The 20,388-nt window shown below is 41.6% G+C and overlaps 3 protein-coding genes across 9 annotated transcripts in view; 2 read left to right on the forward strand and 1 right to left on the reverse strand.

Annotated features, from left to right (window-relative positions):
• Positions 1 to 3,307, forward strand: part of LOC126914757 (uncharacterized) — a 53,410-nt gene extending 50,103 nt beyond the window's left edge. Inside the window, exon 3 of the mRNA XM_050719160.1 lies at positions 3,116 to 3,307. Coding sequence (XP_050575117.1) covers positions 3,116 to 3,119 — 4 coding nt within the window. The 3' untranslated portion in view covers positions 3,120 to 3,307. The remainder of the gene's footprint in view (positions 1 to 3,115) is intronic.
• LOC126914733 (uncharacterized) overlaps positions 1 to 17,536 on the reverse strand; it is a 64,379-nt gene extending 46,843 nt beyond the window's left edge. Inside the window, exons 1-5 of one of the 4 annotated variants that reach the window (XR_007709775.1) lie at positions 17,152 to 17,529; positions 5,906 to 6,148; positions 5,620 to 5,832; positions 4,840 to 4,964; positions 3,195 to 3,645 (exon numbers count right to left, since the gene is read on the reverse strand). Coding sequence is in view for 2 of the 4 variants with exons in the window: in XM_050719108.1 (XP_050575065.1) it covers positions 5,756 to 5,832; positions 5,906 to 6,148; positions 17,152 to 17,470 (639 nt within the window). In the remaining 2 variants the exon portion in view is untranslated. Of the gene's footprint in view, positions 1 to 3,194; positions 3,646 to 4,278; positions 4,372 to 4,839; positions 4,965 to 5,619; positions 6,263 to 17,151 lie in introns of those variants that run through there. The other 3 variants (XR_007709776.1, XM_050719108.1, XM_050719110.1) reach the window with 3 other exon arrangements.
• Positions 1 to 20,388, forward strand: part of LOC126914696 (uncharacterized) — a 733,243-nt gene that overhangs the window by 256,151 nt on the left and 456,704 nt on the right. The gene's annotated exons all lie outside the window — the stretch shown is intronic.

Genomic DNA, 20,388 nt, shown 5'->3' on the forward strand with positions numbered 1-20,388 from the left:
TGTCGGGTTGGCGTTAAGATTAGAGTTAGGGTTAAAGGCGTGAAACGAATCCCTATTGGCGCTAGACGTGATCATTATGCAATAGAGGAGATATTTACTAGTGCAAATATGACTATGATGGAATTGGACAAGTAATCGCGATAATTAGATACTCGAGAAGCAAATGACAATGATCCTAGGCTCAATAACGAATCCGCGGTCAACGGGATGACGAACTTTACCCTTCGTTAGCGTCTAAGTTACACTGTACGTTAGAGAAAGGGGCAATTATTACGTATACGAAAGACAGGTCGATTACTGATGAGATCGCACTAGAGAGTGACTCTCCGTCGCGGTGACGCTGTCGAAGAAAACTATGATGGGTGTGCCTAAGGGCACGAGATCATCGGATTCGCGGAGAAAAGTCTTCGTTCGAAGGGTGAGGGAAATTGACGTTGCTGTTAATTGGTCCATTTCCATGTTGGTGGTTAGAGAAAGATATTAGCTGTCCTTGGGAAAAGTTGCTAGCGGGAAGCGTCGTTCGTGGAAGGATAGATTTCTCTTATCTTCCCGTAGTTGGAGCACAGGCTATTTGTCTATTTGAAAGACTTTGTATAATTGAAACTTAATATTCGTAGCGGGTCCTCGCCCAGCTAAACATATACTGTGAAGATGCGTTGGCATCTGGCAATCATCTTACCCGAAGGACAAAGTCTGCGTGTGGCGAGCCACGGGGCAGAAACCATTGAAACGTTTACCGTCGTGCCCTGTCCCAAGTATTTCTTTTAAGAAGAGCTATAGAATTAATTCATGCCTTTGTTAGACAAAACGATCATCCCTTTGACCGCGGCTACGTTCGGCGACTGATTGTCGTCTCGAGCTCGAGCTCACTATCATAAATCTCAAATAAATACAGTCGGATCGAATGACAACAGTTTCTTAATACGGCTATGGTGAAATCTAAATTTCAATACTAGGGGTCTTCCCAAAGTTCCAAAGGGAAGGTTCCGGCGTTCTGTCATCTCCGACATATATATATTATTATAATGACTTATTTTAATAATGACTTAATTTGTTTAGTAAAAACAGCTAAAATCTCATGTAAGATTGTTGGGATGTTACGTGATATTTCTGTTGCATCATTGATTATCGTTATACTTTGAAAAATAATTAAGGAAGCGAACAATGCGATTATGGCAGTTTTATTAATAAACGAACGTTTAATAGAGAATATGGATTTACTGGATAAATAAATGTTTCATTAAATGTAACTGTTACGTGCAGAATAATATGTTGTTACATGTATGAACTAAAGTTGATGTAATACTCAAACGTATGCTCTCCCTTTTATTCTATGAGATTTAAACATTTAGAAGATTTTATGAAAATGCACTAAACAATCAGAAGCATCTGTTTCTCCTTTTCTTTTTCTTTTTTTTTTTTTTTTTTTTTTTAACATGTTGATTGCCACGCGATTTTTATACTTATTTTGACTTGGATAGATAGATTAAAGCGTACCATACCAAGACATTTCATTCTTGCAAAATATTCTAGTCTATTTGCGTACCTAAACACCTAAACACCTAAACACCTAAACACCTAAACACTCAACGTGTTGAAGAATTAAATTTGAGATTTAAAGTGCCACAATCTCAATGACTATATCTACTTTCATGCGAGTACCGATATAGTTTACCAGAAAATTACAAATATGTATCATTTTAATATGAATATAAATAGAAGCATCTGTTTCTCCTTTTTTTTTTTTTTTTTAATATGTTGATTGCCACGCGATTTTTATACTTATTTTGACTTGGATGGATAGATTAAAGCGTACCATACCAAGACATTTCATACTTGCAAAATATTATAGTCTGTTTGCATACGTGCTCATAATCTTGGCTGATAACCGCCATTCGCTATATACATCGTTGGTATCGACGTCAAAGGATTAACACAGACAAATACACAATCCATACAATCCGATTTGATTGATTTTAGATCTTGCATCAAACAGATCTCTATATAAACAGATAATTTCTGATTCTAAACATTTGTATTACGTTCATCTAATTATTAGGATATTAGATATATTATAAAGGAAGATATTATGTATTAAATAATCTGCCTCTTCTTCCGCTTTCAAATCCTCTACAAACGCCTTTTATAGTCGTTCAACTTTTCAGCTCACAGAAAAGAACATTACGCGTATTCCTAGCAATCGCCCAAAGACTCGAACGTGTGCTTCGATAAAGCTCGCTTAACTTTCATCGACACATCGATAACTTTGCGTTCCAAGATGTTATTACGCCCTAGAATCCCTAACATAATTTTAGAACCAGAATTTCTGTACAAAACAATTCCATCGCTTTGTCACGCTTAACGGCTCAATCATCGAAACATGTATCATAACGCACGAATTATGATAAAAAAGAAACTGTCTTTCGAATAAAAGCAATCCGTTTGCCAGGTGCGCTTAAGGATGTACAGGACGTCGACGGAGCAAGTGTACGAAATACAGCCGCTGGAGGGTAACAGTTCCGCTCAACGTTACACTCAACAGCCGAAACAACGATTCTCTGAAATGCCTACTCCGTCGGTTTCGCCGACGTCTTCTCTCCGAAAGCGCGTCTCGGAACTGCCAAGAGCCGCGAGTGCATCCGTTTCCGGTGCTGCGGGCATTGTCTGCTCTAATACGGATCTGATATCGATCGTAAGCTCGTTAGCGTCTTCCGCGATGGAAATCAACGGATGCGGCGAGGAAGCGCCGAGTTCCCGGGACGATAGCAAATCAAACTGGCCCGGAAAAACGACCGAACAGAAAGGAAGTCGATCGAAGAGCTTCCGTTCCAATAGCTTCGACGTGTCGACATTGCACGGAGCTAAAAGTAAGCTTAGCGGATCCTCGAAAGCCGCTATTTCGACCTTTATGGCACCGTCGAATTGGTTCAGGAAGAGACACCAACCGATGTCGAAGAAGCCGAAAGATTTAGTAACGGCCAGTTTAAGTCTCAAGTTCGATAAATCGAAGGTAGTGAAGGCGATGAAGGAAACGTTGGGTAAAAAGTCCCCTAATAGCGAGGTCAAACACAAAGTCGTATGGGACAACACTAGTGGAACCAAAGTGGATGCTCAGCTAAGTTGTATTTCTCGTTACGATATCGTTTCTTGTTTAAGAGCCATCGTAGGTGAAAGGAGGAATGCAAGAACGCACATAATACGCAAAAATCTATGGCAGATTCAAAGTACAGTACTCGTTGTGATATTCGGTAAAGATAATAAGTTCTCCTATGGAGATTTCATTTTTCAAATTATTCTCGTAAAAGTACGTATTTGCATAAATAAATAGCACACGGTCTCTGCGTAAATACCCAGGCCAGTTATAAATATTTCAGTTTGCCAACGATATCCCAACATGTGGGACACTCACATGTGTGCTACTTCGTGAGCGATGATAAAGGTGCTGGTCAAGCCTTCGTCTCGATTTAACGCGCACGATCTCGCGGGATAGCATACTCCTGACACAGGTGCGTAACCGGAAGGACCTCCTATATCTAATCGCGTCAACCATACAGCAACATCGTGATTTACGTCCTTCGAGGACAGCATCATTCTGTTCCATTTGTTCACGTTCTCGAGAGATCGTCTGGCATCGCCACGGCGGACCTACGACAACGTTTAATATTTTCTTAATAAAAGCTAGCAAATATTACGAATATATTATATTTATTATTACATCATGCATTATATACTATATATAAATATTCGTCAATGATAATAAATATATGTGCAAGTAATCGTGTTGTTGATTGTAATCAAATGTAACTTGTAACGCTATTAGTATTTTAATCTTCCTGAAAAATGTTGAAATGTTGATTCAACAGCAGAGAAGAATAGCAGAAAAAGAAAAGTAAAAGGAATCGCAAGTGTCGTATATCAATGATATTATCATAGGTCTATAACATTAAATTAAGATTCTTAAGAGATGAAAAAGGTTTAATAGTCGATTATACAGATATTTCGGATACACGATAAATGCGAGGTTTGTCAATGATCCGTGAAAATTGTTTGTTTGGAAATTTGTTTTCAAGGGATCGTTCACGGTTGTCCAATTTAACAAAATGGAACTCGTTGCATTTTATCGATCTAGAACGTCATGCGCAGATATTTTGACCTATATAATTTATATACCATACACTGTACAGATAAGTAGAAAATAAAATAATTGACACTCGCATAGGCGTATCTCAGATAGTTACTACTTTAGTTAAATGATTTAATTTAATGGAAATCGCTTACCATAACGTCTCGTTTTTCCGCGTATAAAATCATTCGTACGATCACTAGAATCATGTTGGATTCGAGCGATGGGTCCATGTAAATTGCACTGACCTAGGATTAAAATACGTACGAAAATGTAACAGGCGTTAAAACAGTATTACAGCCATACAAATAAATTATTATTCAAAACTCTCGTAAATACATCGTATCTTATATAATTTTCCTAAAAAATTAATTTTATTCGTTATATTTATCTTAGGAAATGTACGTTATTAATCTCAACAGCATTGGAAAACCAATTACCGAATGGCTGAAATTAATCGATTACAAAATTCCATTACGGATAAATTATTCGCTGAACTTTTTAAAAGATACGTGCAAGCTTTGAACAGTGTAAACAGAAAATACAGAGCTTCCATCCGAATATACGATCGAGATGTTTGAAAGCAAGTAGCGTACCTTGAAAATACAGAGATACGCATAACTCTGCCCTATGTTTCCCGGTTGCTTGCGTACATATGTAGGAGGAGGTATTCTATATCTAAGTATAATAACAGAATTTCGTTTGGTATTACTTACGATGTTTAAAAGAGCCAAGATATATTGCTGTACTCGAATTCCATGAAAATCTACCACGGAGTAATCAGCAGCTATTCCAAGCTCTAGCCATCGTGGCGGCGAATCCTTAGCAGCTGGTCTTTTCTCTATGAAATGACTTATCTTAGAAATCGACTTATCTTCCACGAAATTAGAAAGTCTACTCGACTCGACTTGATAGCTTAAACGCATGATTATTAAAAGCATAAATTAATATCTACGAGCAAGTATTCGTGGAATAATTATTATGATATAAATAATTATTTCAAAAGTATAATTTCAAAAATATCAATTCGGTATCACCGTGAATTTCATCCTGCAAATTTCTTTAAAATTCTTGACAAATTTTGGTAAACGTATTCCTCCAGCAAATTTTTCTATTTTTCTATTTTTTTACATTAAATTAGGCAAGATAGATAAAGATTCGTGCAATGGACAATATACATATGTGTAATAGACAGGGAATAATAAAATAAATTAAAAACAGCGAAATATAGATGAACGTGTAGAAGATCAAGCGAGAGTGGAACGCAATAGGGAGAATAATTGTAAACCGAGTTCCTTTTAAGGCTGAAGATAAGCTATTCTTATATTACATGCTGTTATTATTACTTTTGTACACGATAGATTGGAATATCAGTACAATTTCTTTCTTTCAGTAATATTCGATGATTCGTTAATTTATTAACCGCTATATTGTACGTGGTAAGTAGAAAAGCAACGATTGTACAAGAATGGCATTTGGAAAAATATTTGACTTACTTGATAATCTGTTCCTTTGCCATTTAGGACCAGAGAAGTATCCAATTTCCTCGGGATTTGTTATTTTATATAGGTTGGGGTTGATAATCAATCTCGGATCCACTCGGATTGGTTATCACACCTTTTATTTTATCTCTTATACAAAACACCAAATCACACAGCAAACGTCTAAACTCTCCCAATGCGTCTTAGCAATTAAGGCGTGGTCGACTCCTATGGCAAAAGAGCGTCGTTAGGAGTCGTACCAACATAACCCTAGTAACCTTTTAGTAACTAGCGGTCATACCAACTGAGCATTTCTCAACAGGATTTACGTCGATCGATAATTCTTCCACTATTGTATCGTTGTATTCTGTGGAGACATCGTCTTTTTCATCGTACAGAATCAATTTCTCAGCTTCTGGGTATTCCACGTCGAAGACGTCACCGGAAAGATTATAAAATCCCTGAACATCGTGGCTTAAGGAATCGCGTTTGCTTCGTTTCGACTTTCTCTTACTTTCTTCAACTTCAAATTTATTCGATTTCCCTGTAACCGAATTATCAACGTTTTACCACGTTTGCCTGTCTTATCTTCGCTATTCTCGTTACGGATAAAATGAAAAAATAGTTGCAAAATTTCTGAAATTGTAAATACGACCAGACTGGAACGTATCAACGACATATACGGTGTCACAAAATTGTGACAAGTCAATATTCCAGTTGTTAGTTTGTTGAAATTACGCCACCGCTGATTAAACGTATCACGCTTTAATAGAAAATTCAATTTCCCAGCGGGGAAAATGGAATTTTGCGCTAATTAAAGTATTGCGCTTTTGTACAAAATTCCATTGTTTTCTGTTGCCCGCGAAAATGCAATTTTACGACGGACATTTCAGACAAATTTCCATCAGACGGCTTTCCATCCGTAAAAAAGAATGCTATCTATAAAAGTGTCAATGGAAATTGATCAAAGTAACGTCAAACAAACCCGTTTAAACAGCGAGGTAAGTAGACCAATTGCTTTTAACAAAACCTGTATCGTTGCTCTTAACCGTTTCACTTTTAAATATCAATCGGCGCTGTTCCTCATTAAAATTTCGATTTAAATCGAACGAGAAATACAGCGTAACACTTGGAATTTTCTATCGTTTCTCAACCATACTTCGAACATTTACGTCGCATTCTTCGATTCATAGGATCGCGATGTTGGATTCTTCGATTTCGATACAAAAACGTTTCACAGCTTTCGACGCGGGCAATTTAATTAAGAGAACAAATAATTTGTTTATAAACTGCCAATTACGTGCCTTGAATTTCCGATATATGCAATAAATTTCATTGCTACTTGACCTAAGTGGGTCATAAAGTTGCAACCGTGTAAACCGTGCCACGTAATTTTATTGCATTCAATTTTCCACGTTTCCAACAATTTATCAAATTAGAATTTATCCGCGCATCGTACGAAATTTTTCATAAAAATTGATTAATAATAGTAGATATATAGCTCCTCGTATTCGTAAAACAGATTTTTAATCTGTAAACAACGAGTCGTGGTAATTACGATACGATCGATTTTCAACTTAGCAAAATTTGTTTCCATTTAACATTCACATCCAGATTGTATTTCCTTTGTAATAAATTAATTATATAATTAAATAAATTTATTATTCGAACCGATATTCAGATACAGTTCGAGTATACTTGATAAATTTTCAGACTCGATTCTCCAAGTCGAAAATGAGAACGTTTTATCCTATACTTTTTCTTCATTTTTCCACAAGGATTCGCGTTGTTCTCGCTTTCAGACGTTGTTCCGTTGCATCCTGTATATACGGGGTGTGCGAAAACCGTGTGTTTAAACCGTCAAATTGTAAGGAGTTGATTTACAGACAAGAAGAAGAAGAAGAAGGAAGAACTTTATATAATGTTCGTCAACGGACGTTTCTTTACAGAATTACAAACGAGTATCGTTCGTACGAAACAGGTAACGACGCGTTTTCCATCGCAGCGTGCAAAAGTTCGCTGTATTATCGTGTCAGCGCAGTTGCATGCTTTTTATCATGCGACAACAAGCCCGTGTCGTTAATAGCTACAATAATGATACAATGAATAATTATTATCTGGTATGTTTGATTGGTCGTTGGAGAACGTTGTCCGTGTGCTCGGATAGAAGCCTGACATCGATCAACGATGGGAGTAATACGATCTCGTACACACAGTTGCTAACAATTCGATCGATTTGCAAAAACCGCGTGTTTTTACTCGTTGCGCTAGTTGTTCACGCGAACTCGCATCTCCAGAATAAACCTTCCGTTTTACAGTTGCGAAACCATAAATACAGAAAAGAAAACGCAGTTCTTGAAACTCTGACGAAACGCTGATAATACGGTCAATTGTCGCGTGCTGTGAAATGGAAAATTCGTCGTTACTTGTTTCATACGTACGATACTTGTTTGTATCTGTGGAAAAACGCGTTTATTGCCCAGCTTCGTACGACATGTTTTTCGGTAAATATTTACAAAGCGGACAATCTCGCCATATTCAACGGCTTTGAAATATGTTTGCCAAGGCTAATATTCCGAACAACTTTTTCCTGTAATACTCTTTACCGTCGCTCTGCTTTCCGCGATATTCGCAGCAATTTCTGTCTCGACGACAGCGATGATTTCGTAGTTTCGCTTTTCTCGATATCACTGCTAAAGCTTTTCCTACCTCGAATAACGACGCAAAGCTTCGTATGAATCGTATCTATCCTGTTACTTGATACGCGAATTTAATTCACGGTAGCCTCAGTGATGTTTCTTTCCTGTGCGAGTTGAAAATGATTATCAGAAATGCATATATATGTCGGGTTGGCGTTAAGATTAGAGTTAGGGTTAAAGGCGTGAAACGAATCCCTATTGGCGCTAGACGTGATCATTATGCAATAGAGGAGATATTTACTAGTGCAAATATGACTATGATGGAATTGGACAAGTAATCGCGATAATTAGATACTCGAGAAGCAAATGACAATGATCCTAGGCTCAATAACGAATCCGCGGTCAACGGGATGACGAACTTTACCCTTCGTTAGCGTCTAAGTTACACTGTATGTTAGAGCAAGGGGCAATTATTACGTATACGAAAGACAGGTCGATTGCCGATGAGATCACACTAGAGAGAGTGGCTCTCCGTCGCGGTGACGCTGTCGAAGAAATCTATGATGGGTGTGCCTAAGGGCACGATCATGAGAGTGCCAAGAGATCATCGGATTCGCGGAGAAAAGTCTTCGTTCGAAGGGTGAGGGAAATTGAAGTTGCTGTTAATTGGTCAATTTCCATGTTGGTGGTTAGAGAAAGATATTAGCTGTCCTTGGGAAAAGTTGCTAGCGGGAAGCGTCGTTCGTGGAAGGATAGATTTCTCTTATCTTCCCGTAGTTGGAGCACAGGCTATTTGTCTATTTGAAAGACTTTGTATAATTGAAACTTAATATTCGTAGCGGGTCCTCGCCCAGCTAAACATATACTGTGAAGATGCGTTGGCATCTGGCAATCATCTTACCCGAAGGACAAAGTCTGCGTGTGGCGAGCCACGGGACAGAAATCGTTGAAATGTTTACCCTCGTGCCCTGTCCCAAGTATTTCTTTTAAGGAGAGCTATAGAATTACTTCATGCCTTTGTTAGACAAAACGTTCATCCCTTTGACCGCGGCTACGTTCGGCGACTGATTGTCGCCTCGAGTCCGAGCTCACCATCATAAATCTCAAATAAATACAGTCGGATCGAATGACAACAGTTTCTTAATACGGCTATGGTGAAATCTAAATTACAATACTAGGGGTCTTCCCAAAGTTCCAAAGGGAAGGTTCCGGTGTTCTTTCATCTCCGACATATATATATGTCGGGTCGTCGTTAAGATTTGAGTTAGGGTCGAGGGCGTGAAACGAATCCCTATTGGCGCTAGACGTGATCATTATGCAATAGAGGAGATATTTACTAGTGCAAATATGACTATGATGGAATTGGACAAGTAATCGGATAATTAGGTACTCGAGAAGCTAATGACAATGATCCTAGGCTCACTAACGAATCCGCGGTCAAGGGGATGACGGACTCTACTTTTCCTCAGCGTCTAAGTTGTACTCAATGTTAATGAACGAGGCAATCACTACGTATCTGAGAGTTACTTGAATCGTCTTTGAGATCGTACCGGAGAGTGGTTCTCCATCACGGTAACGCTGTCGAGGAAAACTATGATGGGTGTGCCCAAGGGCACGAAATCGTCGGATTCGTGGAGAAAAGCCTTCATTCGGAAAGTGAGGGAAATTGGCGTTACTGTTAATTGGTCAATTTCCATGTTGGTGGTTAGGGAAGGGTGCTAGACGCCCTTAAGAGAAAGTTCGAGAAGAGGAAGCGTCGTTCGTGAGAAAAATAGATTTCTCCTATTTTCTCGTAGTTGGAACGAGGACTGTTTGTCGGTTTGAAGGACTTTAGTTAAACATATCTTAAGATTTATAGCAGGTCCTCGGGCTAGCTGAACATGTACTGTGGAGACGCGTCGACATCTGGTAATCATCTTACTCAAAGAATAGAGTCTGCGTGTGGCGGGCCACGGGACAGAAATCGTTGAAATGCTTACCGTCGTGCCCCGTCCTAAGTATTTCTTTTAAGGAGAGCTATAGGGTTACTTCATGCCTTTGTTAGACAAAACGTTCATCCCTTGACCGCGACTACGTTCGGCGACTGGTTGTCGCCTCGAGCCCGAGCTCACTATCATAAATCTCAAATAAGTACAGTCGAATCGAATGACAACAGTTTCTTAATTCGGCTATGGTGGAATCCAAATTACAATACTAGGGGTCTTCCCAAAGTTCCGAAGGGAAGGTTCCAGTATTCTTTCATCTCCGACACGGCCATTCTGACTATCACACGTCCTCGTGTGTAACTAAAATATTGAGTTTCCTAACATTAGACTCGATACAATTGACATTATTCACAACTAGATGTTCGAATAAGGCAAGGGTCCAGTGTAGCAACAAATCCTGTTCGGGGGTTTGGCAGCAAAGAAATATAAGATAATGAAAATTAGTAGCGTTATAGTTTGTATTCAAGGTGATAGTTGCATCCTGCAGGTTATTAGTCGGATCGTAACGGCATGATGGACCATTTTCGATTTCGCACTCCAAAGGATCTCGGTCTTCTAGATCGTGTGAGCACATAGAGCCTTGTTCCACGGTTTCACCGAGTTTTACCATATTGTTGCCCTGAGATGCATACGAACCACACCGCATGTTCTCACTGAGCCTTATCATACTGTCGCCCCGAGATGCATGCGAACCACACCGCATGTTCTCACTGAGCCTTATCATACTGTCACCCCGAGATGCATGCGAATCACATCGCATGTTCTCACTGAGCCTTATCATACTGTCGCCCCGAGATGCATGCGAACCACACCGCATGTTCTCACTGAGCCTTATCATACTGTCGCCCCGAGTTGCATGCGAATCACATCGCATGTTCTCACTGAGCCTCATCATACTGTCGCCCCGAGATGCATACGAGTCACATCGCATGTTCTCACTGAGCCTCATCACACTGTCGCCCCGAGATGCATGCGAGTCACATCGCATGTTCTCACTGAGCCTCATCACACTGTCGCCCCGAGATGCATGCGAGTCACATCGCATGTTCTCACTGAGCCTCATCACACTATTACCACAAAAAGCGTGTGAACTACATCACACGTTCTCTCTGAACTTTATCACATTATTTCCCCGAAACACGTGCGAACTCGCTCTGCCGGGTGTTACTGGCATAGTGCTACTGATCTTCCGAGGTCGAAGTGCTCATATCGTCATGGTCACTGTTATTGCCTTCACTACAGACATCCAACTCAGTAGGGATGCGACCATCTGGCATTTTCCTCAACCTGTCGTGACTGTATTTGTACGATCGCTTACCGTCTAATGTCTTTAGGATATTCCTGTCCCCTTCCAAGACTTCTGCTATTACAAGTGGACCTCTAAATTTTGGATCTAGTTTGGTTTGATTCCTTTCCTCATTCTTGCGTAATACGAAATCACCGAGGTTAAACCTGACCGCTTAAGCTTTAGCTTTGTCAAATCCATCCTCATCATACCTAGCACTAGTTTCCATCCACTTTATTGCCTGTCGTCTTATATTGGAGATATCGATACTTTTGATGTTATCGGGTAACAACAGATCGTGAAGTCTTGCCGTTCTACCTATTAGTAGTTCTAATGAGCTCGAGTTTGTCACGCGGTTGGTGGTGCAATTCAAAGCTAACTGTATTTCCCCAATCGCGTCTTGCCGCGGCCGCCCGGTCGTCTCTACTACCGTGAACATATTTTCCAATGTACCCATAACACGCTCTACCTGCCCATTGGCTCTACTAGCACCGATCGCTATCAAGTGAACTTTAATTCGTTTGCTTTCGCAGAATTCTCGAAATTCTTTTACCCTTAAAACATCTTCCCCGATCTGGTATTATCCGGCAGGGACTCCCGAATAAAAATATAGCGGATTTAAGCGCTTTAATGGTGTTAAGGGAATCTATCTTACGAGTATGATGCAGGTATACGAATTTAGTGAAGACGTCGATCAAAACAATGACGTACTCCTTTGAATTGCTTTTACCACTCAACTTGCCTGTTATGTCCATGTGGACCGTATGCCAGGGTATGCTGGTCTTAGGTATAGGATGCAGTTCGGCTTGTATCTTACCTAAACTAGCTTTCGAAACTTGACAAGCATGACAGTTCTCAATGAATCGGCGAACGTACTTCGCCATCCCTTCGAACCAGTAATACTCGTATAGTTTCTCCAGCGTTTTCTCCCAACCTAAGTGCATAATTGACTGGTGCACATGGTTAATAACAGACTATCTAAAACATCTTGGGACTATAGGTACACAGAGAATCCTGCCTTTTCTTTGTATCCTACGGTGCAGAGTACCGAACCGTAATTCGTATGTATTCGCGATGTCTTCCGCGAGTCCATCGTTTTGCAATCCCTTGACGATTTCCAAGGTTTGAGAATCACAACGTTGTCCCGCTAATAGCCAATCTTCCGAAATTTCGGCCAGTCAACTATTTTCTCTTTGATTTTGTCGAATTTAATAGGGTCAACGCCTGTGGGGTTTCGCGACAAGAAATTTGTGAGCCGTCCATTTACTTTCCCGATACATAATGTCAAAAATAAAAGTCTGCAAGTAAGCCCATCACCTATGGTCCCTGTCATTTAAATGTACTTTATTACTCGATGCTTTCAACGAGTTTCAATCCGTGACGACAAGAAATTCCCGTCCCTATAGATAGTGACAGAAATGTTTTACGGCGTTTACGATAGCTAATGTATTGTGTTCATAGGAGTGATATCTGGATTCCGCGGGGCTGGTTCTTTTACTGTAATACCCTATTACCTTGTTCTTACCTTCGGCTTGATGCGTCAAAATCACCCCGTAACTCTCCGAGCTAGCGTCAGTATGTAGTTCTATCGGGTAATTGGGGTTGAATATCGTTAGCACCGGCGCGTCGGTCAGGGCGGAAACTACCTGTTGTCTTATTTTCTCGTGTCTATCTGTCCAAGTTATATTTCTGTTATCTGAGATGAGCGCATACAGGGATTTCATCATCTGTGAGAATTTAGGGATGAATTTTCGGAAGTACGGAGCTAACCCTATGAACTGCCTGAACTGTGTAACGGTCGTTGGCACAGGTGAAGAACTTAAGGTGTGTATTTTACCCGGGTTAGGACGAACTTCTCCGTTATGAATTACATATCGCAAATAGAGCACCGATGTCTTTAGAAAAGAACGTTTCGCAAAATTAAAAGAGAATTCGGCTTTTACGAGGGTATCTAATACGGTGTTCAATCTTTCTAAAGCTTGATCTATCGAGTTGGCAATAATTAGGGCGTCATTGAAATAAATATCAACATACGAATGAGCGAGGTCACCTAAGGCTTTGCGAATGACCCTTCGAAAGACGGACGGTGCAATTTTTCAGTCCAAACGGCATCGTTATCTACTCACATTGTCTGTCGGGGTAACGAACGCTGTAAACTCCGTTGGATTAGGATAAATAGAAATTTGGTGAAACCCGCTGGCCATATCCAGGCTAATAAAATATCTCGCCTCTTGCAATCTCGCGACTTGATCCGCAATAAGGAGTAAAGGGTACCGATCCTTGACGATACTTTGATTTAGATCTCGGGGATCCATTCGTAATCTATCTGAGCCGTTTTTGTTTCTTCACGAGTTACGGCTCGCTAATGGCGAATTACTAGGCCTTATAATCTTTGCTTTAATTAGAACGCTTATTTTCTCACGTACCGCTCTCCGCTCCTCCTCGCTAAGTCTATAAGGACTTCCTCCTACGGTGGTGTTAGGATCAGTTAATCGTATTTCTAACCGGCCTGCATTTACGCGAATACGTAGGAAACCCGTAACGAATGAATCTTTGAATTTGTCGAGAAGCGAAATTGATCGACTTTTATTATTACCATGTACATCAGCGTCAACTTCATTAACGACGATCTCGTTTGCAGTGGTTTCATTACAGACACCAATCATTTTTGTTTTACACATAGCGAGGCTATTTTGTGTAATGTTACGTCAAAACCCAGACTTAGAGTTCCGCAACTAATCGCGACATCATATTTCAAATAACTATCAGCAAGGACATGAGAAATTATCTTCGATGTAAAAATCATTAATACACACAATGAACAAATGGGAGGCGTATGTTTAATACAGGTATTCCCTACTCCTCGCATTACTAATATGTCAGTCATCCCTTTGCCAGAAAATCTCGAGGCCGCGGACACTTTAATTAGTGAACGCTCGGCTCCCGAATCGGAGTAAAATGGAAACGACTCACCCAGATGACTTGATCTATCCGTTGGTGCTTCCAGTACGTAGAAGTCGACTCGCCACTCGTTATTGAAATTATAGTTTCCTTCCATAATCAGGTTGGCAGCTGCGCCCCATGCAGCGGAGTCGGAGCACGCGATTTTAAGGGTTAAAACGTGGTAGCGATAATTGTTAGGTTTCACACTCGATTTGCACTAGCGACTGAATTGCGCACGACTTGCGACTTGAGCACGATGATCGTAAGTTCTAGCACTGTTATAATCGGCACGGATCCCACTTCTGATGTCGGGTCGTCGTTAAGATTTGAGTTAGGGTCGAGGGCGTGAAACGAATCCCTATTGGCGCTAGACGTGATCATTATGCAATAGAGGAGATATTTACTAGTGCAAATATGACTATGATGGAATTGGACAAGTAATCGGATAATTAGGTACTCGAGAAGCTAATGACAATGATCCTAGGCTCACTAACGAATCCGCGGTCAAGGGGATGACGGACTCTACTTTTCCTCAGCGTCTAAGTTGTACTCAATGTTAATGCACGAGGCAATCACTACGTATCTGAGAGTTACTTGAATCGTCTTTGAGATCGTACCGGAGAGTGGTTCTCCATCACGGTAACGCTGTCGAGGAAAACTATGATGGGTGTGCCCAAGGGCACGAAATCATCGGATTCGTGGAGAAAAGCCTTCATTCGGAAAGTGAGGGAAATTGGCGTTACTGTTAATTGGTCAATTTCCATGTTGGTGGTTAGGGAAGGGTGCTAGCCGCCCTTAAGAGAAAGTTCGAGAAGAGGAAGCGTCGTTCGTGAGAAAAATAGATTTCTCCTATTTTCTCGTAGTTGGAACGAGGACTGTTTGTCGGTTTGAAGGACCTTAGTTAAACAGATCTTAAGATTTATAGCAGGTCCTCGGGCTAGCCGAACATGTACTGTGGAGACGCATCAACATCTGGTAATCGTCTTACTCGAAGCATAGTCTGCGTGTGGCGAGCCACGGGACAGAAACCATTGAGACATTTACCATCGCACCCTGTCCCAAGCATTTCTTTTAAGGAGAGTTATAGAGTTACTTCCTGCCTTGGTTAAACAAAACGTTCATCCCCTTGACCGCGACTACGTTCGGCGACTGGTTGTCGCCTCGAGCCCGAGCTCACTATCATAAATCTCGAATAAGTACAGTCGGATCGAATGACAACGGTTTTCTTAATACGGCTATGGTGAAATCTAAATTACAGTACTAGGTGTCTTCCCAATGTTCCGAGGAGAAGGCTCCGGTGCTCTTTCATCTCCGACATATATATATGTCCGACATATATATATGTCCGACATCTCCGACATATATATATAAGGCTCCGACACCGGAGCCTTCCGTTGAAACCGGGGAAAAACCCCTAATATTGTAGTTTGGATTTCACCATAGCCGTAGTTAAACAATCACCGTCCTTCAGCCCGATTGTAATTGCCTGCAATCTATGAGAATGAGTTTGGGTTCGAGGTGACAACCAGTCACCGAACGTAGCCGCGGTCAAGGGACGAACGTTTTTCTAACAAAGTCATGAAAAAGTCTATAGCCCTCCATAAAAAGAAATAGTTGTAACGGCACTTGACAGTAAGCATACTAACGATTTCTGTCTCATGGCTCGTCATAAGCAGACCCCATTCTATGGGTAGGTCGATTGCCGGTTGTCGAGACATATTCGCAAAACATCGACCCGTCATAAACCTTAAACCTTGATTAACGAAAATAGGCAAACAGTCTTTTCCGTGAAGGACACTTCCAAAGACTGACTAATTAACAACAACGGCAATTTCCCTCACTCTCTGAACGAAGACTTGTCTCCACGAATATAAAAGACCTGGTGTCGCTAGAGAGTGGGGCAATTTTTCCTAGACAGTGTCATCGTGAGAGCTTCGAGTACGATTTCATCGACTAAGATATCATTTCGATAGAGTGCTTACTTCGCGGGCTAACTGAGAGTACCACCTAGGCGTTGCCTACGAGTAAAGAATAAAAGAGTCCCGTGGACTGCGGATTCGTTTCGAACCTAAGGTCATTATCACTAGTGCTACGAGTGCCTAATCTTGTTAATAAGTCTGTGCTAATAAACTCTCCATCGTATCACGGCAATGGCCAACCCTAATGAAAATTCATTAAACGCCCATCTCCTTAATCCTGACTTCTATCCGACATATATATAAATGTACGGACATCAACGTCCGAGACGTTCGTCCATGCCAAACGGTAACGCGTACAGGAAACATTTGTTCAAAATGACTTTGACTTTAGCTATATTTTCAAATTGGAATTAGCTAATGGTCGTTCGCTTTGTAAATGATTATTTCTTTTTCTTCTTTTTGCCTGCAGATTAAGCCCTTCCTGTTTGACGGTTTAAATTTATTAAATTAAATTTATTAAACCGAATATATATATATTCGTTTGTACTACGATTACTCTCATACTCTATGTATGGTATTATCATATCGACGCTATCAGTTCTTACAGTATCACGATCAGAGTCAATTTTAGAATAGAAGAAGCAATTAACGGCGGATCGCAAAGTAAGAAGCTTATAACATAATTGGCAAGGAAGTCGGTAAATCGATCAACCAATCACCTACATCCAACCGTCTAACGAAAGATGAAAAGCCATCGCGATAACGATCCTTCTCACCTGCAGGATTTTCCGGATTCACAGACACGAAGCTCGAATTATTCCTGATCGACCACCACTTTTCGTTTTTCGGCTGAAACATCACATGCTGGCCATTCGTCAGCGGCTGAACGAAGAACGATCTCTGCCCGATCAACATCAAGGCGTACACTTCTTCTTCGCATATCGTCACGACGACGAAGGAACTCGCGTCTCCTTCCAAGCTGCCTTGTCGAAGATCGCAGTTCGCCTTGGCGTTACGTCGCTCGGACTTGGTTTTACCCTGGCGCACCCAATTCACGGTGAAATTCGACGACAGTATCAATGGATCGTTGGCCATGGTCCTTAAGGTCCAGTTGCTGATCTCGAGGAACACCGGCTCTTGGTGAAGATACTCGCGCCAAGTTTCTCGGTATTCGTGGGTCGATCTTCTGTTCCGCGCGCTCTCATTCGGGATCACTCGAGGGTAAACGATCTCGTATTCCTGCAAGCTTTGCAGAAAGTCGCTCATTCGCGACTTAGTAGCGATCGTGCCGAGCAGCCACGTGGCGAGGAGAAAACTGGGAAGTTTCGATCGCGTCATGTCTCGCGCGCTTTGATCGAAATTTCAATAGGATTTTCTGGCTACCCAAAACTCGCCAGGCATGCTCGTTCACTCGCAGACGTAGTTATCGCAATGAAAGCAGCTAATTCGCAGACCCGATATTCTCATTTCATTTCGCCGGTACGTAACGCGTTCGAAACGCCGTGTCATATAGACGCGGATGCGACGATACTCTCGCGTTCTAACATTTTCAATGTCTCGCGCTTCATCACGTAGCTCGCGCGGAAGTAATACGAAGGTGAATCGTTGGTTTTCGGGACGGATTCTACGGTACACCAGAGATGAAATGAAATCATAGAATGCAGTGGTTTTGTAGGTAGTGTTTTATCGAAAAGATTAACCGTGAATATTTGCTCGACCTATTTATACCAAATTGATACAGAATCTTAAATTACAGACGAATCTTTCTCAATTTCCTTCGATCGTCCTCTCTAGGCGTACGAAACTGCCTCGTTGAATTCGAACGTTTCTCGATTTCCTTCGACGTCTTTCAATTTCTTCTTTTTTCAATCGCCGTTCGCCTTCTCAAAGCTGTCTTCGAACAGAATTCTTAGAACGACTTCCAATTCCTTTCGATTCGTCCAATCGTTTAGCTTTACGAAACTGTTTCGCTAAACTCATTTTTCCACTGTACTTGCGTATCGTAACAAACTCGTCGGCGGTAACTCGCGTCGATTAACGATTCACCACCAGTAAAGTAACCGGGAATGCAGCAAACTAGTAGTCGGTAGAACGAAGCGGAACGTAAGTGGAGCGAGCGATAAGAGCGATCGCGACAATCGCACGCCTCGCCGTGCGATTCCCACGCGAACGAATCATCAAATTCGAGCCAAAGATTCTCACTAACTCGAAGATTCGCGCCAGTATTTTCCACGCGCGCGTCAGAGAAATTCGAACGACTTTCGCGAAAAGGACGGAAGGATAAGACGAGATCGATCGGATCTCGGGTCGATCGCGATACCCCCGGACAGAAGGTTTCGACGAAAAAGTGGAGTAAACGCGATGAACGAGCTTCGTGCTACGACTGGCAGCCACATGGACGGATGAACGCGGCTGCAAACGCACGCGAGTGCAGCGGCGAACTGTGCGTAAGAGTAAGCGCGAACGCGAGACTGGAAAAAGCACCAGCGCTTACCGCCCACTGAAGTTCTAGTAATGGCAGCTTTATGTGCAATCACCGAGAAACGAGGATGCTGGCGAACGCATTGTTCGACCCCGACCGAGACGATTTAACAAGGGCCGAGGATTTCATCTTGAACGACCTTGCTCTTGTCACGACCGGCATACTTCAAATCCGATGGACCGATGATGGAGATAGAGATGTGGCGGCCTTGGCGACAATGTATATCGCCGAAGTGCCTAATGAGTCATCTGTATCCTAACGGTCCTTCCACCGAATGTCCTAGAAGTGTGACAACGGTCACGTACGCCTACAGGGTAGTGGGGATATTGAGGGATGACAAACAAAGAAGAAACAGATGTTACCGAAAGTCAAATTGTAAGAGCTTCAGTCTTGGAAAGTCACGGCTGGAGCTCAGAACAAAATCGCAGTCAGTGTAAATTCAGAAATAAATTCTCTTGTTTTTTTGTTATCTTAATTTTTTCTTTTCGTTCGAGCCTCCTGCTTTTTATTTTACGTGACATTTTTGGCGATTACTGCCAGGATAGTGAAAAGTGTTTGTTCGGAAACCAAAAGACATTCATCATCTACGGAAGATAGAATTATTTGGGACTACGGTCATCCGCAACAACGAAGTAACTATCACGAACCGAGTGAAGTGACAAAGGAAGGTAAACTGGATTCCTTCGTACGTTACCGTGAAAGAAAATCTAGCTTCAGTAGCCAAGACTCATCTTCGCCCGAAAGCAGGAAGATGTCTAAGACAAACGAATCTCAAACTTCTACCTCAACGGATCCAACGTTGCGAACAATATTGGATAGCATTCAAAAACAGCAAGAGAGTATTGCCCGTTTACAAGAGGATATGTTACGTTTGTCTATGCAAAGTGACGAAACAAATAGATGCTGGGTAGCAGAAATCGGAAATATTAGGAGAACCGTCGCAGAGCTACGGACTGGGTTCGGATCCCTTGCGACCGATGATTCTGGTTCCATCATTACTGAAAGCAACGAAAGTGAATCGACAGCGATTAATCGCACCGGGAGTACGGTTAGGGCACGCGAACCGACCGGGTTAACGATTCCAGTCATTCCACCTGCGCACATCGACACCGAACAACCCGAGGTTGAAGAAAGAGGCTATTTTCCACCCGCTCTTTCCACTCTGTGAGTTAAGGATGCAATACGTTGTATTCCAATGCTCAACGGAGACGATGATGTAGGTGTGGAAGAATTTATCAAAGAAGTGAGCAGTATGAAAGACCGTTGCATGGAGCAAGATTTATTGCTAAAAGCAATAAAGGCAGAAAAAATCGTAGGAAAAGCAGCTCAAAGTATCCGCAACATCCCCATTGAGTGCTACAGTGATCTGTACAACGCACTGAGGAACAATGTGGCAGCTCAAGTGACTTCGGAAGAATATCGGGAACAATTAAAAGAGTTGAGACAGGGACGGGAAGAATCAGTGCAGAGTTTTAATATTCGGTTCAGAAGAATACTCAACCGTTTACTGTACGCAGTAACCAACGAGTAC

This window comes from Bombus affinis, chromosome 3 (genome assembly GCF_024516045.1).
Source record: "Bombus affinis isolate iyBomAffi1 chromosome 3, iyBomAffi1.2, whole genome shotgun sequence".
Lineage (NCBI taxonomy): Eukaryota > Metazoa > Arthropoda > Insecta > Hymenoptera > Apidae > Bombus > Bombus affinis.